The sequence below is a fragment of the Canis aureus genome, chromosome 5 (assembly GCF_053574225.1).
Source record: "Canis aureus isolate CA01 chromosome 5, VMU_Caureus_v.1.0, whole genome shotgun sequence".
Lineage (NCBI taxonomy): Eukaryota > Metazoa > Chordata > Mammalia > Carnivora > Canidae > Canis > Canis aureus.
Genome location: NC_135615.1, coordinates 77,341,716 through 77,365,693, shown reverse-complemented (window position 1 = coordinate 77,365,693; position 23,978 = coordinate 77,341,716). Strand labels below are relative to the sequence as shown.

Here is a 23,978-nt window from a genome sequence, read left to right as displayed (position 1 = left end):
CTCCTCTTGGAATTTCTAATGTGGATGTGGACTGTGGAAAGAATGCTCCAACTCCCAGCCAGTGACCTCCTGGGCATGGCCCATGGTAGGGTAGACAGGCCTGAGTTCAAGTCACGACAGCCCTGACAGGGAACAGCTGGAGCTTCTGGAAAGGATCCAGAGCAGCATCTGCTGCTTGGGTCATGTACCAGGCTGGTTTGCTACCTGGGCTGTGGGCTGCTGGCCAGTCTGGAACAAAGACCTCGGGGGAACAACTACTAGGTGTCCATTTTCAAGAGAGACGATGTTCTTACATCCATATTCTCAGTACAGACCACGTCACTACCCTTCTCAGGAATCCTCCATAACTCCCCATTGCCTAGGGCACAAGATCCAGACTCCTTAGCCCCACATTCAAGACCCTATAAGTTTTGGCCCCATCCTAAGCTCCCATATCCTTCCGTGAAGCAGTTTGCTCCTACCACATGGGACAGAAACTCCAGCACGGTGCAGGGTTAAGGACATGCGCTCTGATGGGAGGCACACACAGATGGCACCACTTCCTGGCCCTGCAAACCTCAAACCATCTCTCCTGACTTTAGTTTTCTCATCTGCAAAGGGAGATAATAAAGTACCTACTTTATGAATCAGTGCGACCAAATGAGATCATGAATGCTAAACCCTCAGCCCAGAGCTCACCACTGCGGACCAGTCCTCAGGCTTTACTGTTGTCCAAAGCGCCCCTGCAGTGTCATGCCTCTGTGCCTTTGACGCTGCTGTGCCCTGTACCTGGCGTGCTCTTGTCATCTTCTCTCAGCTCAAATGCCACCTCCGCCTTTGCGAATTTCCTGGTCGAAGCTAACGCCTTCTGCCCCTGGATTTCCTGGCCCCTGACCTGGACCAGCATTCTCCCCCTGCCACTTTCTGTAGAAAGCTCACATGTCAGGCACTAATCTAGAACCTCCTTGAGGGAAGGATTTGTTGATCTATTTTGACGTCCCCAATGCCCAGTGCAGGGCCTGGCACACAGTAGATAGATTCGATGCTCTTGGAATGACTATGATCTTGTTACTTAACCTAGGAGAATTCAGGAACCGCTGCCAGGAAGAAAGAGCCCATGAGTGAAGTTTTGGAAGAGAAGTTAGCCAGGTTAACAAAGCTGGAAGGGCCAGGCATTCTAGGCAGAAAAACCTGGAATGGTCAAGTGACCAGGGCCATGGAAACATGGTGCCTTCTGCAAGCAGAAGGAACTTCAGGACGGCTGGAGACTGGGATACATGGGAGAGCATGGCTAGGAGAGAACTAACTGGCCTGGTCAGCAGGGGCCTTGGGGCAAGGAGCTAGGAGCTAGAACTTTCTCTTGCCGTCAGCAGGAGCTCTGACAGGCATTAGGCTCAGTTAAGACATGATCAGACACGGACTTTAGAAACATCATCCAGCTGCCATGCGGAGGTCAAACACATCTCCTGCAGGTCAGAACCAGTTCTCAGGGCTAGGGATCCAGCGGTGAAGGAGGCAGACACAGAGCTCCCCCAGAACGAGGACCCTGGGGGAGGGCAGGTCAGCAGGACTCACCTACTTGATGTCACCTAATGCTCATACAACCCGTTTTACAGATGGAGAAACTGAGGGCCAGAGAGGAGCACAGGCTTGCCTATAGCCACACCCTGGAGAGTACCAGAGCCAGGGTTCTAGCCTGGACAGGCTGAGCCCCAGTCCCCTGCTACACTCCCCTTTTTCCCCTCCCATCCTCACTCAGGCCTAAACAGAGGGAGAAAATTAGCACGTAGAGAGAGCCCCAGAGAGAGCCCCGGTGAGTTTGTGTGTGTGTGTGTGTGGTCTGTTTTTTAAGGCCACAGCTGCAACATCTTAAAACTCATGCAGATGGGAGCGCCTGGGTGGCTCAGTGAGTTGAGCATCTGACTCTTGATTTCGGCTCAGGTCATGATCTCAGGGTCGTGATGAGATCAAGCCCCTCATCAGGCTCTGCACTGAGTGCGAAACCTGCTTAAGATGCTCTCTCTCTTGGCTCCCCTGCTCACCCTGCTTGCACTCTCTCTCTCTCTCTCTCTCTTAAAAAAAAAGTCATACAGATGTAAAATGAGACATATGTGGTTTCAAATGCCAGCCTCGCCTGTGTGCCCCTGAAGGTTGTTTCACCTCTCGGACCTCAGTTTCTGCATCTGTAAAACGGTTGTCATGAGCCTGAAGCTGCATTTAGGGTGCCCTTCTCGGTGCCGGTACACAGGAGGCGCTTCGTGAAAGTTCCTGCTCGTCTCTTTGGAAATCTCTCTCTCACACACACACTGCCATTAGGACAGACAGTGTCTGCGGCCCCAGTGGGGGTCAGACAGAGCTGACCGGGGGTGGACCGGGGAGCAGAGGGTGGCCGCGTCCGCCGGCCTGAAACGGGGTGGTGGTAGCGTCCGCCGGGGCCTCCTCGTGCAGCCACCCTGCTGTCGGCTCCACACTAACGACTTCAGTGTGTCTCCCCTTTGAGTTCAAATATTTCTGAAATGCACACTGCTCGTTCACACATAGCCAGAGGGGCCTGCGGGCCTCCCTAGCCCGTGCAATCAGGGCCTCCTGATTGCTTTCTTCTGTGCAGTCTCCAGGAAGGAGAGGGGGCGCGGGCGCAGTGGGGTGACGGCCAAAGCCTCTGCCGAGGCACGAACCCTGTTTCCCCACCGAGGAGGGCCGTCCGAGTCAGCGGCTGGAGGCCCTGGTTGCAGCTTCGTCCAGGGTGCTGAGAATCTCTGTCCGCCCAGCCTCAGTCTCCCCATCTAGCCATTGGGATTTTCAAAGACAGTCACTGAGCGCATTTGGGACTCACTCCGTTTCCGCAGGGCTGGCTGGGGTGGGAGTGTGCAGGGGCGAGGAAGCGGGTGGTGTTGGCCGGGGGGTGGCGGGGGGCACCCGAGAAGCTGGCAGGGGTGTGGGCAGGCAGACGTGGTCCAGCCAGGGGGCCTCAGAGAGCTGCTGAGCGTTGCCAACCTCGACTTCTTCCCACGGGCCGTCCTATTGCTCACCTCCTTGCCTTTGCCGCTGCGGTGCCCTGTGGCTCACAGGCCCTTCCCGCTCAGCCTCTCCTGACTTCGAACTCATTCTTCGAGCCTCCATCCACGTGTCCCTTCCCGCAGGAAGCCATCCCTACACTGAGCATTTTCTCCTCCTTCCACACCCACCCAGTTCCCATACCCACAGCACCCCACGCGCATCCCTGTTGCAGTCTCCGTCACCTCGTGTGGTGATTAATTATCTGTGTACAGCAAAAACAGCTTCCCCTGCGTGAGGGACTGTCATTGTCACAGTGGGGATGGGATGGGGACGTTTCTAGCGCTTCAGAAGCAGCTCGGTGCAGTCTCGCGGTCCCCAAAGTGTGGGAAGTGAAATGATGTTAGGTACTTTGCAGACGAACATTTTTAATTGTAATAGTCGCGTGTTTATTTTCCTTCTCTTTATGGCAAGTGATATTGGTTTTCCATTTATAATAATGATCACTTTTTCCTCTTTAAAATGCACTTTAGAAAAAGAGTCCACTGGAATAAAAATAGTAGCTAAACATAGCACAGTTGTAGGTGGCAATGACTGAAGTCAGGAATGTTGTTCTGCTGGAGCAGAACGCAAGCCTGGGGGTGGGCTGTGATTTCAGCCTCTGACTGTAGACCTACTAGGTGCCAGGCCCCGTGCTGGATCTCGGGTGTAGGCAGAGGAGGTGCAGAGGGGGAGACGGTCAGAAAGAATCGTCCGGGTGGGGCATGGGGGTGAGAGAGAACACCACACAGTCTGTGCACCGGGAGCACGGCCAGTGAATGCAAGATGTGTGACCCTGGGCAAGTTCCTAAGCCTCTATAAGCTTCAGTTTTCCCCATCTGTGAAATGGGGTGGTATCAATTGTGTCTTCGTTGGTGAGGGTCTCTGGCTCCTAGTAGACAGGTCTCCATCTCAGGGAACATGCATTCTCTCCCTTTTGCAGATTTTTGGGGCTGGAGGGGAGATGTCTGGGGAGTTCTGGGAAGAAGGAAGGAAATGCTGGTGGTAGAAAGAGGCCTGGCTTCCTGAACCCACCCGGGTTCCTGAGGCAAGAACTACTAACTCCAGATTCCCCAGGGAACTGGATGTGACTTTTGTACTTGTTTTGAGAGGAACAGAGGAAACTCAGAGCATCCCCGGGAAGCAGCACCAGACGGACCAAGAAGGGCTCCCCAGAGGCTACGGCGCTGGAGCAAGAGGCTGATGTTTGTCAGATGTTGGCAAGCACTGTCTGGAGTTGGGGGTAGTGGGAGCCTCTTGGACCCACCTTTACTTTCAGGGGCCACCTAATGAGCCCAAAGGAAATGGTGTGTGTATGCAGGCACCGGGTCAGCCAAAAAGCACCACGCTCCGTCTAAAAAAAGAATATCTGCCACTCAGCGAGGCTCTGCTTTGTGCTGGGCTCCAAGTTAGCACGCTTCCCTGTGCTTCAGTCTCCTGGCTCCACTCAGAAGGCACTATGGCCATTTTCCAGGGGGAGAAACTGAGGCTTAGGAAGGTTACAGGTCCAAGGTTACAAGGCAATAGATGGCGGAGCAGGTGTTGGAATCAAAGTCCCTCTGACCTCCCGACCCCTGCTCTTATCTGCTCTGCGCATGTGTGCGGAGGGTGAAGGGAGGTTAACACTGAAAAGCCAAAAGCCAAGGCCCCATGGGTGTCCTCCTGCTGCAGCCCCGAGGGGTGACAGCTCTCCCCAAGTCAGGCTTCCGGGCGAAGCCAGGACTGTCACAGGGAGAAGGGAGCCTCCTGCATCCCTCCCGAGAGATCTGCAAACTGCACCACTCCTTTGTCCCTTCCTGACTGTGAACCAACTCACCCCTTGACTTCCAGCCTCCTGAAAGCCTCCGCTTGCTGGTTCCAGGTGTGGTGGGAGGCCGAGCGGGGGCCGTGGAACAAACACACACACCCCCGGACGGAGCTCCCGGGAGCCTCAAGTTTGAGCACCAGCCTTCAGTCCGTGACTTTTGGCAAGTCATTTGCCCTCTCTGGGCCTGAGCTTCCACCCATACAATGAGGATGTCAGCTCGCAGCCCCTCCTCTGGGCCGTGGAATCCTCTAGTGCTTGGCCTCTGGGTCAGCCCAAGAATCCAGCCAAGGGGTGGGGCCACCTGCTTGGCAGGCTTGCCTCCCCCACCCGACCCGTTTCTAGTCCTGAGCAGAGTCTCCTCTCCCTTGTTCCACACGGCTCCCAGCAGCTGTTCCGCAGGCCCAGGCAGAGAGCCCGGCTTGGCGCGTCTCTGGCTGAGGCCGATGAGAGAAAACAGGTTAAAAGTTCAGCCCTTGTTCTCTCCAGGAAGAAAAATCTGTAGCATTCGGAGTGTGAAAAGGAACCCTTTTTTTCAGCTCCAAAGCAGCACAATAGAACTTCCCTCCAATTTGCCATCAAAAGGACGCCCTTGGCACTGGACTCCACCGTCCCTGGCACCTCTCCTCCCCCCTTCCCCAGCCCCCCTCCCATGCAAAGGGACACAGTGACCATGAACAGAAGCCACGGGGGGTCATGGGGACACTGCTGGATCCTCTGTCGTCAACTCGCGGGTCTGACCGGGTCACCTCTGGCTGCGTGCTTCCTCCCGTCCATGCCGCTCCTGCCCTAGTTCAAGACCTTGCTGCCCCCGTTTCAACCTTCATGGTGGCTTGGATGCCATGTCCCTTGCTCCCGTTATCCTCATCCAAGTCCAGCCCAAGCCACCCAAGTAAGGATCTAGGAGTTGATAGGGTCGGAGGCAGGAGATTGGCACTTCCCACTCTGCCACCAACTCCTGTGTGATCTTTAGAAGTCACTTCCCCTCTCTGTGCCTCAGCTGCCCTGTCTCCAAAACGACAGGGCCAGGGATGACGTCTCAGATGGTGGGTGTTAGTTTCCTGGCACACAGCGGCGAGGAGCACCCACCGTGCAGCCACAGGGTGTGGGGATCGATTAGTGAGGTCTGCTCGGGCACCGCAGTGGAGCGTAGCAGCAAGCAGAGCTAGGTGGTGTGGAAGCGCCAGCTGTGACCTTCTAGGTCTCTCTGTCTCCTCTGTCATGGCTGTTTGTATTCACGCCTTATCACCACTACAGACTGTGAACAACTCCACAGGAGGGCCTTGCTCTTCGCCCTTTTCTCTCTCAGGGTACCCGGTGCCTGGCACAGAAGGAGCATCAGGATAGATTTGTTGAATGAATGCTTGAAAGGGACCCATGTCAATCTGTTCAATGCAGTTCAGCTCAAGAAGTGTTTTGAATTCCCTGTGGCAGGGAAGGGGTAGTGGGAAGGGGTCCTGGGCCTTACCTGGGGATGACCGGGGCTCCCTCTGGCCCTAGGGGTCTCCTTTGTCATAGGTTGTGTGGCTCTTTCCTTCCAGCTACTGGAGTGGGGTGGGGTGACGGGCAGGTGGGGCGCTGGCTGGTTCAGAAGCTCATTTGAATGTCCTCAACCCCCAGAGGGCAGATGACAGACTGGACCCACTTGGCACAGTGCTCACCCTCAACACCCCCTCCCCTCCTGGGGCCCTATCCTAGGACAGTTGACGGAGCCCCAGTGTGGGGACACTGTGGAGGAGAAGGGGGTAGGGTGTCGCTGATAGGAAGTTTGGGCCAGAGAGCCAAGGTGGGGTAACTCATAGGATTCAGCTGGGACTACAGGGAGGCCTTTCTAAGGGCCACATTCCAGTTTTTGAGAATTTGACACAAGCTAAAAAGCAAACGGACACCCTGAGTTTGACGTAAAATTTGCAGGGTTGCCCACCCAGGAGACTCCAGGCTAAGACTTTTCTCCACCTGCAAGGGAGGGAAGTGGCAGGAGCCAGGTTTGGTGGGACATGGTGGGCTGAGAAGAGGCCTGACCACGCATAGAAGGGTTGGGGTCTGGGCTTTGAGGGATGGAGCCTGACTGGGGAGAATCAGACGACTGGCCCGGAAGGTGGGAGTGGGTGGGATTATAGAGTGGGAAACCTCGAGGGAGGGCAGTCTGCAGGAGTGCAGCCCGATGGCTGATGGGCCCAAAGGGATGAGGGTCTTGGGGTGATGGGCAGCACTCTGTAGGTGGGCTGCAGTGACTCTTTGCTTTCCTCACAGAAACGCTGATGGACTCGACCACAGCGACGGCGGAGCTGGGCTGGATCGTGCATCCTCCATCAGGGGTGAGTCGGTGGTCCCCAAACCCTGCGAGGACCCTCAGAGTACCTCGGGTTCTGCCGCAGGGCCTGGATGCCCCCTAAATTCCAGCCCCTTTCCCTGCTTCGAGGGCCCAGAGCTGGCCTCTCATGGCCCCCACCCTCCTGGTCCCCTACTATTGATGGAGTGCTGGTTACCATGACAACATGCTAGAGGCTTTCAGCCTTTATCCCAGTGTCCTCAGGGCGAGGCTGGGAGTAGGAACTGGCTCTATCCCCATTTTGCAGATGAGGAAAGTGAACCGTCATTTTCTGAGCACCTATTCTATCACATACCTGTATCACGGAAGCACCTTTATACACATCATCTCCAATCATATGGGGAGGAAACACCTCCATTTTACAGATAAGGAAACTGAGGCTCAGACAGTTGTAGCCGCCTGCCACGGATGTTACACCTTGTTAATGATGGGGCTCAGGTTTGTATCCAGGGCTCTGATGGAGTCCTCTGGGCCCCCCTCCTGGGTCCCCATAACAAGAATCCCCCTCCCTGAGCCCTTATCATCACACTTCCGATGAGTCCCATACTTCCCTGGGGCCGGTGGTTTGAGCCCATATAGGCTATGAGTCGCTCAAGAGCAAGTGCAGGCACAATTTAAGGTTCCTCTTTCCTCCAGCACCAACCGGCCCAGCGCTTACATACAGGCTATTGGGTCAGATGCGCCTGAAATTCTGTCCCAGTTCTGCCCCTCACCAGCTGTATGATTTGGGGCCAGTTCCTGAACCTGTCTGAGCTTTAGTTTCCTCACCTATAAAATGATGGTGGTCACATCCTGTGCACCGGATTGTTGTGAGGTTTTCCTGCACCGCGCCTAGCACGGTGTTGGCAGAGAGTGGGGAACACCCTCCCCCATGATGAGTAGCTATAGTTGCACTACCATCATCATTGTCACGGTCATCAATTTTTATATCATTCCTTTCTCATCCCCCTGGGCTCCAGAGAGGGCTCTGGGCTCCCCCAGCCTGTCCCTTCCCTCCCCTCCTCCCAGGTCCTCCCCCTGGGACTCGGCCACTGCCCCAAGGAGCTGCATCCCCCCCACCCCCCACCCCAGGCCTGTGCTCTCAATAGGCAGGGCCCTAGGGTCAGGCCTCTCTCTGTGGCTCTTTCTTGTCACCAGTTTTCCATCTGCGAAGGCGGCTGGGCCCGCAGCCCCACCCCAGCAGGAATGAGGCCAGGCTGGGCTGTGGGGCCCCCGGACGCAATTATTTGGGGTGTTTAGGCTGCAGGGCCTCCGCATGTTAATTAGAGAGAGGGGAGAAAGGCAGAGTGCTCTAATTAAGTGCTCTAATTAAGTTCTGAAGAAGAGCAGTGGTTGTAACAAGGGGCTGACTTTGTCACATGGTGCCACCAAAAAAAAAAAAAAAATGCAGTGTAGGGAGCTTCGGAGCCGCCATTGACGTAGAGGCTGGGCCAGCAGGCTCCACTTTGGCCTTCCTCACGGGCACTGGCCTTTCACAACATCGACCCACCCCAGGCCAGCAGCCACTACACCACCCTGCATAGACTTGGCCCAGATATCTGAAGAGGGAAAAGGACAAAGAACACCCATGCGAGGGTAACACCTCTAATACCACTTGCCTCCCCCCACCCCAAACCCACAGTCCCATTGGGCAGTTGGGGAAATAGAGGCCCGGTGAAGGGAGGTGACTTGCCCAAGGCCATGCATCAAGTTAAGCATATCTGGGACAAAACCCAGGACTCCTGGAGTACCTGTGGGTCATTGTGTTTCATGGCAGCGTGCACAAACATGGGAATGGGTCTGGGTCAATGTGACCTGGGCCAAATGGCCTCATTTCCCTGGTCTCTATTTGCTCATCTGTAAAATGGTGATGATAATGTGTGATAATCATAACAAAGAAATGAGGTCCTGCTATAGCACCCACCCCAGACCAGCATGGGTGGGAGGGGGTGCTCTGCTGTTTTGGCTCTTTTAGGTCTAGCCTAGGAAAAGCTAGCTCAATACCAAAGGGGACGACTCAGGAGAAGGAGGGAGGGGATGGGTAGCTACTCTCAGCAAGCTCTCAGCCCCACTGGGGAGACCAGGCCAAGAGGGCCAAGCATGCCCAGCCCTCGTCCAGGCCAGTAATCCCCAAAGGCCCATGGGAGAGTAAGCGAATGCAAACACTGCAGCTGGAGAGAGCCTGTTGCAAGAGATTCCAGAAGGATGGATAGAGAAGACGAGAGGGTACTCAAGGAGGGCACAAAATTATGAACAAAGGCTCAGCATGTGAGTGAGCTTGGCTTATGAGGGTCTGTGAGGAGACACCATGGGGCCTGTGCCTTTCATCCCCAGCCTCCCATGGCCCTGCGCAGCCCCAGCCAGCAGTGGGGCTCGGGAACTCTCAGCTGGGTGTGGGAGAGCCAGGCTGGGGCCCAGGGAGGATGCCGAAGCACCTACCCCAGGCAGGAAGGATGGGAAGTCTCTGTCCAAGTACCTTAACTATATTAGTGGTATCTTAACCACTTAAGGCCCCAGAACAGGATTGCCTGACTTCCTCATCATGGGGGTAAGGACTCTTGTTCCCTCAGACTGGGAATCCCCTAGGGCAAGGACTGTGTCTCCCTGGTCAGACTAGGAGCTCCCAGTAGGCAGAAGTCCTGACTCCCCCATCAGACTAGTACTCCCCAGGCACAAAGCTATGTCTGTTCTCAGCAAAGGGAATTCCCTCAGTGTGGGCCTCACCCCATTTTCCCTTCCAGGTGGGAGCTTCCTAGGAGCAGGGGCCCTGTGTCCTTTATCACCCTGGGGATGAGGGTCACATCTCCCGTATTCATCAGGGGAAAACCAAGAGCAGGGTGCATGCCCTTCCCATCAGACTGGCATGTCTCCCTCACAGACGGGGGAATTCCTCAGGGGCCAAGGCCACGTCTCTCCCTCGGTTCAGGAGTTCTCTGATGATACGAATCATGTCTTACTCATCAGACTAGAAGGTGCCTAAGGTAGAGTCTGTGCCTCCCCCTTTAGACTAGGAGGCCCCCAGTGGTAAGAGCCCTGTTTACCCCCCATTGGACTGAAAGCTTCTCTGAGACAGGGTCTGTGTCTCCCCTATAGAGAGATGACCCCTGGGGCTGAGCCCCATCTCCCCCACCTGACTAGCATTTCACCCACAGTGGGAAGAGGTGAGTGGCTACGATGAGAACATGAACACGATCCGCACGTACCAGGTGTGCAATGTGTTTGAGTCGAGCCAGAACAACTGGCTACGGACCAAGTTCATCCGGCGCCGCGGCGCCCACCGCATCCATGTGGAAATGAAATTCTCGGTGCGTGACTGCAGCAGCATCCCCAGTGTGCCCGGCTCCTGCAAGGAGACCTTCAACCTCTATTACTATGAGGCCGACTTCGACTCGGCCACCAAGACCTTCCCCAACTGGATGGAGAATCCGTGGGTGAAGGTGGACACCATCGCGGCGGACGAGAGCTTCTCTCAGGTGGACCTGGGGGGCCGGGTCATGAAGATCAACACCGAGGTGCGGAGCTTTGGGCCCGTGTCCCGCAGCGGCTTCTATCTGGCCTTCCAGGACTATGGTGGCTGCATGTCCCTGATCGCCGTGCGCGTCTTCTACCGCAAGTGCCCGCGCATCATCCAGAATGGCGCCGTCTTCCAGGAGACCCTGTCGGGGGCCGAGAGCACCTCGCTGGTGGCTGCCCGGGGCAGCTGCATCCCCAATGCCGAGGAGGTGGACGTGCCCATCAAGCTGTACTGTAACGGGGACGGCGAGTGGCTGGTGCCCATCGGACGTTGCATGTGCAAAGCGGGCTTCGAGGCCGTGGAGAATGGCACCGTGTGCAGAGGTAAGGGCTGCAGCGGGGCAGGTGCCCCTGCACCCGGGGGGCTGTGGAGCTGGGCCTGGGGGCAGAAGTGGGCCCGGGCACTCAGGCTGGCAAGGGCAGTGGCCTGGAGCCGACCAGGCTTTCCAAATCTGCAGCCGGTGTTCAGTGTCTCAGAGCGAGACGTTTGGAGATCACGTCTCGAACGGCGGTATGTGTATGTCCTACGGGGAGTGCAGGTGATTTTAGTGGGTGCGAGGATTAATGTCTCTCATTTCAATTGTTACTTGAATATGAACAACAGCAAGCGGTGCTGTGTGTCGTCATTGGCAAAAGTGTTGTCGTTTCATTGGTAAGGAAATAAGTCCTAGTAAATAACACTTATAAGTGAGCGTTTGTTGGACCTTTGCTGCATCAGTCCCCACAGGGGGACTACAGGGCCAGGCTAGACCGAAGTGACCAGACAATCACAATTTATTTCTCGTGCAATGCTACCTGTCCATCGGGGGTCGGCTCGGGATTCCTCCCTTGGGGAGCCAAGCGGATGGAGGAGCCTGCATTTGGATTGTGGGGATCATGAGGACGGAGAGAAGCAGTGCGGGGTGGATTGCGTGCTGGCTCTCGAGTGTACGTGCGGTGGGGCCCACATGCCACTTCAGTGGCAGAGGTGTCACATGCTTCCTTCTGATTCAAGGGGGTAGGGGAGGCCACCGTGAGCCAGGCCTCCTGACCGCCACTTGTACTGTGTGCTGAGCACTTTATATGTCTAGCTTGCTTACTCCTCATGAGAAGCCTGTGAGGCAAGGTGCCCATTTTCCATGAAGAAATCAAGGCTCAGAGAGTACGTGGGGCAGCCAGGAGTCTTACCCAGGTAGTGTGATTCCAAGCCCACCCCTTAGCCACTTGGGTTGATTTTTAAGAAGTCCTAAGTAAGCGGTGGTACAGGTGATGTTTGATTATGGCAAACAACCACATAGGTGGGTGGTAAGAGGAACTGCATGGTGGTCAGAAGGCTGTGAAGGTAGGCAGACCTGGGTTCAATCAAGCCCTGCCTGTTATTGGCTATCTGTCCTGGGCTGCTCATGAAACCCTCTTTCTCAGGGTACTTGTGAAGACTCAACAATTCAAGACCGTTGAGCTCTTAGGATGGCTTGTAGTACACAGAGGGCAGAGCTTAATAAATGTAAGAGCTTAATAAATATTAACTAAATGATATGTGATGTCTAGGAAGCCCAGCCTGGGGCAGGTACTCCCCAGTGTGAGCCTGATGGTGATTTAAAGCCTGCTTGTACCACCTCCTCTTGCCTTCCTCGTTGGAATCAGATCCTGGGGGTCCTCCAGGTGCCAGGCTAAGAGTTTGGACCTGATTCCAGGGTTCCTGAAGTGCCGATAAAAGCGTGGCCTGAGGTGGCTGCGTGATCCTCCCCTTTATAAAATGCTGCCATGCCCACCATCCCACAGTTCCCTCCTCCATGCTCTGAGGCAGCATTTGAGGGGTTCCTGGGAGGATAAATGGGAGCACGAGGGACAGGAGCAGCGGCCCATGGGGAAGCTGCAGCCACGCTCGAGAGATGGTGGCTGTCTGGACGCAGCAGCCGCAGTGCCAAGATCAAGGGACATGAGGAGGATAAATGAGAAGGATGGTGTGTGCAGACAGGCTGGAAAGGAGGAAACAGGGGGATTCCAGCTTGTGGGGAGGTGATGGTCCTAGAAAAGAATCAGGAAAGTTGGGAGAAAGGGCTGGTTTCTAGGGGAAGATAACAGAGCTAGTTTTCTGTACCTGAGTGTAAACTGCACAGCCTTGGGAGGTGGTGGGCCATGGGGGGCAGGAACAGTCACTTGTCGTGCATTATTTGTTCACTTGTCAAACCTCACCCGCACCTGCTCTGTGTCAGACCTCGTGCCTAGCGTCAGGTAAAGACAGAAGAACACAACCGCGGCCCTGCCTTCTAGGAGCCACAGTCTAGCAGGGGAGACAGACTGTAAGTGGACAAGGGAGGGGATGCTTTTGGCTGGCTTTGGCTGGAACCACCTGGGCTGTGGTAGGCCCAGAAAGAAAAGGAGGTGAAACAGGGGAGGTGCCACTGGGGCTGAGTCCTGGGAGACCCATGTGTTAAATAGGTGGCCCAGGCCTTCCGGATGAGTGATTTGCAAGGATCCAGGGACGTGCAGCAGTGTGCAGCAGTCCCATTGTGGGGTCTGGTACGGTGCCTGGCATGGCCGTGGCTAAGGGAGGGAGGGAGGGAGGAAGAACTGTCCCTGGAAGGTGCCTAGATGAAGAGGTACATTAGTTACCCATTGTTGCCCAGCAAGTCATCCCGAAATGTCACAGCTGAAAACAACAAGCATCTGTAATCACACAGTTTCCGAGGGTCGGGGATCCAGGTGGGGCTCAGGTGGGTGCCTCGGGTGTAAGGGCTCTCCTGGGGCTGCGGTCCAGCTGTTGGCTGGGGGCTGCAGTGTCATCTGATGGCAGTGCCGGGGTAGGGTCTGAGTCCACGTGCACCCACATGGTTGTTTATAGACTTCGGCCCCTGGCCACAGGGACCCACGTGGGCAGTGGTGTCCCCCAGAGCAACTGACCCCAGAGTTCAAGAGAGCACCCACAACAGAAACCATCTTTTTGTGACCTCATCTCATTGCTTCTGCTAATTCTCTTTGTTAAAAGCCGGTCCTTCAGCTCAGCCCCCATTCCAGGAGCGTGAATTACATGAGCTGTGAGTGCCCAGGAAGTAGGGGTCACTGGGGCCATCACAGAGGTTGCCTGGCACAGGCAGGTTCTCCAAGTCTGGGCTTCTTGCAAGGAGGCCCTGGCCGCCTCCAACTCATTTCCCCAGACCTACAGCCCGCCCACTCCAGGCACAGGCGCAGCCCAGCCTAGCCCAGTCAGTCATGGGGTGTGAGTGGAGGCCAGTCCGGGTGTGATTAATGAGCTCAGGGAATCCAGAAGGACACCAGCTGATGCTGTGTCCTGTGCTGTAGCCACCCAGATGTGGGGCTGTTCCAGCCCAAGTCCCACAGCCTCTGTTCCCGCCTGCCTGGGACATGTGGGAATGGTGGTTACAGCTCACATCTGAGTGGTTGGCACAGTACTTCCTTGGTCTCCAGCTCAGGGATTCTCAGCCTTGACTCTGTCTCAGAATCTGCTGGGAAGTTCATTAAAATGCAGATTCCTGGGTCTGGTGCAAACCTATCCCCCAGGTCTGGTTCTTTGGCTCTGAGGTGGGGCCAAGAATCAGCATTTTTAAACAAGCAGCCTTGATGCTTCTGTAGCAGGACCATTAGCTCCGACTCGTGATGTGGTAACATACCTTTGGTCAGACAAACAGGACTCAAAGCCGGATGGATGACCACGGGCCCAGCCCCCACCACACACACAACCCCAGGGAGCATCCACCCCTAGGAATGCGAGGGGTCATCAGCAGAATCTCCAGGAGCGTGGTTTGGAAAGATCTATTGAATACTGAAGTATAATTTGATAGGGAAAAAAATCCATTGCTTTGTTAATACAATTTTGAGAAGATAAGGCTGGATAAAATCTACTTGACAGATGGCGAGTAGGTGAGTCCTCATGGGAGTGGCGCGGCCATCCCAGGGGTGGGCAGGGTGGCTAATGAAGGCCTGGGAGTTCCCAGTGCCCGGAGCGTTTCACAGAACCGTAGCCTAAACTCAATCTGACCAACTCCCTCCAGTGCCAACCGTATGCAGGGCATAGTGGGAGAAGGAGGGGCGTACAGAAGCCAGTCAACCACTCAAGCATGTATTGAGCACCCTCTGTGTGCCATTTAGTCCTCCAGCAAATACAGGCAGTCCCCCATTTATGATGGTTCAACTTACAATGGTCAGACTCATAATTTTTCAACGTAACGATGGTGCAGTGGTGATACATATACAGCAGATTTTTAATTTTGATCTTTTCCTGGGCTGGTGACAGGTGGTCTGATGATACTCCCTCCTTAGCCTGGGCCGTGAGCCACGAGAGCATGAGGGTAAACAACCGATACACGTGCAACCATTCTGCACCCACGCAACCAGTCTTTTCTCCACTTTCAGTATTGGGTTCAATCAAGTGCGTGAGATGTAACAGGCTTTGCGTTAGACAGTGTTGCTCAACTGAGCACGCTTACGGTAAGCGAGCCTAAGCACTAATGTCTGATAGGTTAGGGGTATTAAGTGAGTTTTCCACTTAGAATATTTGCAACTTACGGTGGATTTATCAGGACGTGACCTCACGTCGAGGCAGATCTGTGGTATTGAGTACCGTCTATGAGCCAAGCACATACCGGTGCCAGGGAACACAGAGGTGAACGAGAGGGATACGTTCGTTGCCCTTCCAGAGTTTTTGGTCTGGGTCAGTGGACAGAAGAAGATGGAGGGAAAAAGTCAGTGAGCAGATAAATAAAATAGTTACAGGCTGTGATGAATGCAAGGGGGAAAGGCATGCAGCAAGAGGGAACAAAGGAAGACTCGCTTTAGCCAGGTGGGCCAGGGAAGGCTTCTTGGAAGAGGTGTCATTTGAGCTGACAGCGGCCGCCCTGGGAAGGCTGGACGGGAGAGCGCCTGAGACGCAGAGTTTGTCTCACTGGCTCCTGGCTGAGCAGGGGACTCAGACACATAGAGAATAAGGCATGGAATGGTCCTTCCAGAAATGAAGTCTATCCCGTCAAAGCACTTTGAGAATACGAGAAAGAAGGCATCTTTTCTGACTGGAGGTCTAGGAAGGCTTCAAGGAGGAGGTGGCATTTGAGTTAGGCCCTGAAGAGTGAGTAGGATTTGGAGGAGTGAAAGGAGGGAGGACCCAACTGCATGACTAAAGGCCCCGAGGTGTGTTTGGTGGGTGTCCAGGGCCTGATCGGGTGTGGGTGTTAGGCTATGACTTCTCCCTATTTATTCGTCTCTTCACTCTTTGTTGGATGCCTGACAGGACCCGCACAGGCCGTACGGCTGCCAGGTTAGGGACTCCAGGGACTTTCTCCAGAAGAACTCTGTCCCCTTCTCCTTCCCAAATCCCCAGTCTCAGCATCACAGTCCCCAGTGGGGTTTGCCGCCAGCAGATCTGCTGGAGGTGGCAGGAGGGTGGCTCTGGAATTCCTTCCCTGCAGCAGCTGCTCGCCGCAAGTGCCCAAATCTGTTTCCCTCTTTCCAGAGGTTCGTGAACTGGATTGTGAATGTGCCCCTGCCTCAGTTTCCCCAAGTTTGTCTCTGTAGCCCGATTCCTCTTGGTCTCTCCTTCCCTAGCACAGCCCCAACTGTGCCCCTGCCCATCAGATTCCCATCCAAACCACTGTTGGGGCCCCTGCCCTCCTCTCTGTCAACGGCCCACCGGCATCTATAACAGATCTGGAGGCAGGTCCACAGTGATCGTGTTTGCTGCGTACTGTTGAGGCGTAATGGGATTTTTAATATTTAGCTTGGACAGGGAGAGGGGCTGCGAGCCAGTGGGGAGGGGAATGGGGGGCGGGGTTGCACGCACATGTTGATCCTCTGGCTCTAGCTTAGACTCCCAGTTCCCAGCTGCTGGGCTTCTCATAGCCTCTCCCTCTCCTCCACCCTGCCCTGCCTGACAGCCCCCAGCCCTGCTCTCCCCTTGACCTTGGCCTCGGAGACCTGGTTTCAAATCCCAGCTCTTCCTCACAGTGCGACCTTGGGCAAGCAACTGACCCTCTCCCAGCCTTTCTCTTCCCATCTGCAAAACAGGATAAACACAAAGGCTGCTGTGCAGAATAAATGAGAAAATACCTAGAAAACTGTTATAAAAACAAGAACAGGGATTTCTATCAACACTGTCTTCTACCGTGAATGGTTTTTTTGTTTTGGTTTGGTTTGGTTTTGTGGGGTTTTTTTGGTTTGTTTTTTGGGTTGGTTTTTTTTTTTTTTTTTTTTTGTCTCTGATGAGCTTTTTATTTTGAGGGGAAAAAAATTTCTTATCACAAAAGCAGTGTGGGTTATTTGTAGACTCTTTAGAAACGTACTAGGAAACAAAAAGGAGAAAGTTAAAATCATCCAGAGATAGCCACTGTCAACAGGCTGCTGGAGATCCTTCTGGGGGTATTTATGCGTATTGATTACATGTAAAGAAAAAGGGGGCTTCCCACTAAGGAAACACACAAAGGTTTTTGACTGATTAACATTTTGTGGACACTTTTCCGTGTCATGTTAGATCGCCAGTGTCATTGTGGAAGGCTCCTGGAATTCCAGAGGAACGATGTGTCATAATTCATTCGCCAGTCCTCTGTTGATCGACATGTAGATTGCTGGCCATTTTTCACTGTCTTCACGAATGCCGGGATGCACATCACTGCCCCTGTATTCTTGTGCACTATTACTGGTATTTGAGTAGATATGTTTCCAGATGTGGAATTGTGGGGGGGGGGCATGTGTGTATTTTAGAGCTTTGACACATACTGCCAAGTTACCCCCCAGAAAGGCACGGCCCAGGTACCCTCCAGGTAGTAGACATCCAGAGTACCTGTTTCCCCGTATGCTCACCAGCAGGAGATGTTCTATCTGTCGCTTTATTTTTCGCTTTTCTCCCAGAATCCTGTGCTCCCTCAGCCAAGGTAGGGAGAGGCCCCAGGGATGTCTCTGGGCCTTCAGGGTTGGGGCCTGGGCCACGCTCGGGGTGGCCTCCTTCCTACCCTGCTCTTAGTCCCAGCCCTACCCATAGAGGCTGGACCAGTGGCCCAGATGTGTCTGGCAAATCCATGGGGTAGGGTGCGGTCAGTCTTGGGGTGAGGAGGAGGGAGGCCGCCAGCTGGCAGGGCCTATGCTGGCTAGGGAAAGGGTGTGAGGGTTGGAATGCTGGGTGGGTGGGAGGAGAGGTCCAGGCCCCCACACAGAAGTTCTGCTGCATGTCTTCAAGGGTGGGATGGAGACGCCCAGCTAGGGGAGTTGGGGGGTGCTAACAGACACCCCCTCCAGGCCTCCAGGCTCAGACCAGGACTGAGACCACACAGACCAGCCTTTTGAGAAGGGAATTGGATAGGGAGCCTGGCCAACACACTCAGATTATTCAGTTCTTAGTTATTAAAAATTGAAGTGCCCCTTCCCCCGCTTCCCCTTCCTATATGCTCTCAAGGCATCTTTATTTACAACTGTCCATCTCTCTATCCGTACATTGGTCCACCTGTCCCGCCAGCTAGCCATCAGAGATTCACTAAACACCAGCTTCTATTTTTTTTTTTTTTTTTTTGGTTCTTGGAGGGGTCAGTGATGTCTTTCATCATAGAGGTCCAGGAGGCTAACACATAGTGAGTGCCTATCATGTGCCAGGTATTGGGGTTTGGGGAAAGATCAGTCATGGCCCTTGCCTTTAAGGAACACCCAGTCTAGAGATGTTGACAGATGTATCTGCAGATAGTGGAGGTGGAAGAGTAAAAGGCACCCAACCCACCCAGCGCCACGATGGTCAGAAGACTTCCGGGAAGAGGAGCTGTTTAAATGGAAGCCAAGTGAGGAGCAGGAATTAGCCAGGTGAAGAGGAGGAGGAGGTGCAAAGCTCCAGAGGCAGGCAGACTGGGTGTTCTTAGAAAGGGAAGGAGAGCCACATCAACCCAGTTTCTTCTCTGAGTCAACCAAATGGAAGGATCTTGATATCAGGGCATGAGATGACATGGTCTTCATATTCCCTCAGGGCTCCGGGCAGGAAATATTGAACAACTTTAGTCCCTAAAACCCCCTTCCCTAGGCACCTTCTATGCACCAGACCCTTGGCCAGAAGTGAGAACTGCAGAGATGATGAAGACACTTCTTGCCCTCCTAGAGCTTCCAATCTAGGGTGAGGGAGATGGCTCTATCTGTAACTATTGTCTTGGAGCACTTAGGAGGGAGTCAAGGGAAAGCTGGAAAGGCTGCCTGGAGGAGGAGCCATTTTCCCAGGACTTTGGAGAATGGAAGAAACCAACGGCAGGAATTAGTCCAAGATAGAGAGGATCAGAAATGATACTTTTAGCTCTGACCTCTTGCTGACACACAAGATGCAGCCAACTGAGGGGTGGAGGATGGGGTGAGAGAAACGTTGGCTAAGGGAGATAAGACAGGTAGAGGGGCTGCCAGGCTTTTTAGTTCCATGCTGTCGAAGCGCTGAATGAGGCAGAGGCTGCAAGGAGTCCTGCGGGCCGGGGCTGGGCAGTCCCCGCTGTGTGCCCAGTGCTGCTGCGTTCCATGCTGTGCTCTGTCACCCTTTCGGATCTCCTGTTGATGTGATTAGCTCCATCTTACACATGGTGAGACTGAGGTCCAGGGAGGGTCAGCCCAAGACCACACGGCCAGTAAACAGCGGAATGTGAACCTGGCTTTCTCCACCTGCTGGGACAACTGATTAACCAGAACGGGGCGAGGCCTGAATGTACTCTGTCCTGCTCACCTCCCAGGTTACTAGGGGGCCCCTGAAATGGGGGAAGTGAAAGGATTGACACGCAACTGGTGAAGGGACTCACACTCAGGACTGTGGGGCCGCCCTGGTGGGGCAACCAGAAGGGCTTCCAGGTGACAGGAGAAGAGGGAGGCTCGTGGCTGGGGCCTCGGGAGGACGAGCTGCTTTCGTTTGGAGATGCTGAGCACTGTGGAATGCTGTCCCAGGGTGGAGGCTCGGGGTGGAGGAGCCCCTATGGGTCTCTTCTCCTGCTCAGGGGGAGAAGGCCCCAGGAGGGAGACCCATGCACCCCGGCGAAGCTCTGGCCACACGGAAGAGCCCGTCCCGTGCGCCCCACACCGCATTTACCGAATGCTCACCTTGTGTGTCTCACTGCGCACTCACCTTATTGGTTGCCCCTGTCCGAGTGGGAAGCAGACTGGGGCCAACAGTCACGCTCCTTGGAGGTGGCAGAGGCAGGTGTGCCCTCTCGTGCCCCCCACTTCTGATTTCTCCCGCTTCTTGAAGGTGCCTGGAAGGCCCTGTGGCAGGCACCCGGGGCTCACGTTCATTTGGAGCTTCCTGTGGCCCAGGCAGCGGTCACCCAGGGTCTCCCTGACTCTCAGGCCCCCTTAGGGCTGGAGATCATCATTTCTGTTTTGCAGAAGAGGACACTGAGGCCCAGAGAGAGTAAGCAGCTCGTCTGAGGTGACTCGGTTAGGAAGGGACGGGACTTGAACCCAGGCCGACCGCCCCTGGAGCCCCTGTGCTCTCCTGTCTGGGCCCCAGACTGGCGTGGGACCCTGAAGGCACCAGGGTGACGGGTTGGTGGCAGGCTGCCTCCACGGCACTCCAACAAGACCATAAACAGCTGGGGAAGCTCCCCGCCCTCCAGCCGCTGCCTTTACATCTGGCGGGGCTTCAGGATCTGGCGAGAGAGGCCCGTTTATTGAGGAAGTTTATGCATTTAACAGTTTAAGCCTTTCTAAGCCTGTGGTACAACAGGATTTGGGAGCCGTTAACAATTCTGTGTGGTTAAGAGATTTTCATTGCTCTGCGGCAGCTGGCTCAGGCCCCACAGGCCCCACTCTGGCCTCCGCCCCCGCCCTGCCGGGGCACCCCCTCCTGGGGCCCTTTGTCCTCAGCCCCCATCCCGCTGCTTTGCCCTGTTCCCCCTACTGGGAACCTTTAGGTGTGAACTTCGGCCTCGGAGGAGGAACAGGCCCAGAGAGGGGAATTCCGGGAGTTGGCCAGGGCCACACAGCAGGTAAGAGGCTTGAAGTGACCTGCTTGGCAAAGCCTGAGCCCCTTTCCCCACCCCAGCCTGCTTTCCCTGGGCAGGTGGGGGACATGAACCTGCAGAACTAATGGAGCTCCTCGATGATTGACATGGGATCCATCCCTACCAAGGCTTTGGGCAGGGAGCGGGTGGGGTGACGGCCCACGTTCACTCACCTTGTCAGGTATAGAGCTCCAATCAGAACCCAGGCCTCCTGAAGCCCTAATGAGAATTCTTCGCACTCTACCAAACTGGTGGGGTTTTTTTCCATAGCTTGGGGGGGAAATGCCATTTGTAATTATAATGTCTTACATATGTACGGTATTTATTTACTTACACCCTGCCTTGTTCCAGAAAAGATTAGAGGCTGCTTTTGTATAGCATTTGGTCTCACCCTATGAGATACTTTGATCTGCATGATACCCACATGAGAGAAGCAAGGTGAAGGTTACTATCACCATTTTAGAGACAAGGATAACTGAAGTCAAGAGAAGACCTGACTTTCCCAGAGTCACATTGCACTCTGGGGCAGAACCAGGACTAGAGCCCAGTGCTCCGGGGCTCCCTGTGGAGCCCCTTGTCGTCTCTGAGATGTTCAGAGAGACAGCTTCCATCCTTAACCTCTGTCTCTGCAGGGATGAGACCCCAAGGCCCCCCCAAAACACCGCAGGGGACCCCAGTGTCCATCCCAGGTGGGAAGGGGTGGTCCGCCCCAGGGAAGAGTCCCTTGCAGCTCGGAGAATGCAAGGTTTGTGTGCAGAGGGATGTGGGGGTGGGTTTGGTGAGATACGACAACCTGCTCCCGACAACCCTGCAGATAAACCAATCCAGGGCCGGGAGGACCAACCAGGGTCCCCCTGAGGGTGGGCTGGCCTTGGGACTCCTACCCTGGCTGGTATGTCTGGCCCTTTGTTTTTCCCCCTGGGGAGAAACAGTCTTTTCCCACAGAGCCCCACAGAGGTTGCGTGATGCTATTGTTTTAATCACATGGATTTGTTTCCCAGTCCTGGTAACCTGTCTGCCCAGCCAACCAGCAGGCCCACAAATGCACACTCCCATTGCACCAGCACCCAAATAGCACACTCGCATTGCCTCCTGTCCTCTCTGCTCCCTCAAGCGAAGGGCCCGCGGCAACTGATCGCCAACCTCATGGTTGTGAAAACTGAGGCCCAAAGATGTCAGATGCAATGGCCTGCCCAGGGGCCCAGCATCCAGTCAGGTCCTACCCTCGTTCCCTGTACCTCCTGTCAGACCCCAGTTGTCAGTAACAGAGACAAAAGCCCAAGGAGGAAGGGACACACATAGGTGGGTCGAGCACCTGTTGTCAGTAGGCCTCATGTCCTAGCTTGGGGTGTAATCCTTTACTAAATCCTTACAGGCCCCAGGAGCTGGCTATGGTTGATATTCTTGTTTTTAGAGAGAGGGAAGTGGAGGCTCAGAGAGGTTAAAAAACCAGCTCAGGATCTCACAGCTAGTGAATAGATGGTGAGCCAGAAATGAAATCCAAAACTGGTCCGTCCTCTTCCCCCTGGAATATATGTACAGTGTTTCATTGTGAGCAAGATTTTCTCACAATTCTTATTTCTTTTTTTTTTTAAAGATGTTATTTATTTATTCATGAGAGAGAGAGAGAGAGAGAGAGAGGCAGAGACACAGGCAGAGGGAGAAGCAGGCTCCAAGCAGGGAGCCCGACGTGGGACTTGACCCCAGGTCTCCAGGATCATGCCCTGGGCTAAAGGCAGCGCTAAACTGCTGAGCCACCTGGGCTGCCCTCACAATTCTTATTTCATTTGATTCTCGACAACCTGGGAAATAAGAGGGTATTACCCCCACTCTTCAGATGAGGAAATTAGGGCTCAGTGAAGTGGAGTGAACTGCCCAAGGCTCATGGCTGGGAAGGGACAGAGGTGGGACCATAGACTGTTGCCATGCCCATTCGGCCCTGGTGCCCAGGCACTGGCCCTCCCAGCCCCCATCCTGCAGCTCAGTCTCTTCCAGGGCCTCTCCTGAACCCACTCACGTCACACCTCTGCCCCATCATTCCATGGAAACTGCTCAAAATTGGAGCGCCTGGGTGGCTCAGTCGGTTAAGCGTCAAACTCTTGGTTTCTGCTCAGGTCATGATCTCATGGTTGTGAGATCGAGCTCCTCATCAGGTTCCACATTCAGCACAGAGTCTGCATGGGATTCTCTGCCTCTCCCTTTCCCTCTGCCCCTCCCCCCGCTTGCATTCTCTCTTTAAAATAAATAATTTTTTTTAAACTGCTCAAAATCAGGTCCACCAGTGAAATCATGTCACCAATCCATGGTCAGTTCCGAGGCCTCATCTTCCCTGACCTGTCAGCAGCCTTTGACAAAGAGCCTGCTGCATCTTCTGGGTCCACGCTGTCTCCTGGTGTCCCTGTGGCTTCTCTGGGTGCTCCATAGCCAGTTCCAGCTCATCGTCACCTCAAGGGCCCAGTGCTGAGTGGCCTCCCCTTCTCTCTTCTCTCTCTGGATGTTTCTCTCCAGCCCCATGGCTTCAAATGCCCTCCCTGGGCTTATCTCCAGCCTGGACCCCTTCTCTCAAGTCCAGACTCACATACCCAACTACCTCCTGGACGTCTCCACCCTGCTTCCCCCCTGCTCCCTATAATATCCTCTTCACCCTGCAACCAGAGCTCTAAAAATTAGGAGGATCATACCTCTTCTCTGCTCAGAACCCCCGGAGGCCCCTCAGCTTATACTGAGCAAAAGCCAAGTTCCTAAAAATAGCCCACAAGGCCCTATAGGCTGTCCCTCCGTTCTGTACCTCTGACCAAGCTTTGTCCTTGCCCCCTCCACTCCAGGCACACTGGTCTCCTTGGTGGTTTCTTCTGCCTGGAATGTTCTTTTGTCAGATATGCCTCTCACCATCTTCAGGTCTCTGCCCAAATGTCACCTTCTCACCAAGGCCCCCCACGGCCCTAGTGTTGAAGAGCGCACGTGTGTACACACAGGCCTATGTACATCCTGCCCCTTCCCTCCCTTATTTCTCTCTGTGAGTCTAACCACCTTCTGACATACTGTGCGTTCACGTGTTTGTTCCTTTACTACTTGTCTGTCCCAGCTGGAGTGTGCACTCCCTGAGGACAGGCATTTCTGACTTATCCACCACTGTTTCCAGTGTTTAGAGTAGTGTTAGCTCATAGGAGCTACCCAGAAAAGGTTTGTTGCAGAGCCCGTTCACCTGATGCCCATGATGATCGTAAACAAAGGCCCTTGGTGAGGCTGGGCTTCTTCCGACCACCTCCGGTGGGCTCTGGGGAGACCAACGTGGCCAAGATGCCTAGCAGCTCTGTCTGTTGTTGGGACAGATGTTTCTAGGTGTGTATGGAGGGTCCTTATTCTTTTTTTTTTTTAAGATTTTATTTATTTATTTATAAAT

General features: G+C 54.5%; 1 protein-coding gene across 3 annotated transcripts in view; it reads left to right on the top strand.

Annotated features, from left to right (window-relative positions):
• EPHB2 (EPH receptor B2) overlaps positions 1-23,978 on the top strand; it is a 184,861-nt gene that overhangs the window by 53,406 nt on the left and 107,477 nt on the right. For all 3 annotated transcript variants that reach the window (XM_077899205.1, XM_077899203.1, XM_077899204.1), the window contains exons 2-3: positions 7,070-7,134; positions 10,280-10,964. In XM_077899205.1, coding sequence (XP_077755331.1) covers positions 7,070-7,134; positions 10,280-10,964 — 750 coding nt within the window. The remainder of the gene's footprint in view (positions 1-7,069; positions 7,135-10,279; positions 10,965-23,978) is intronic.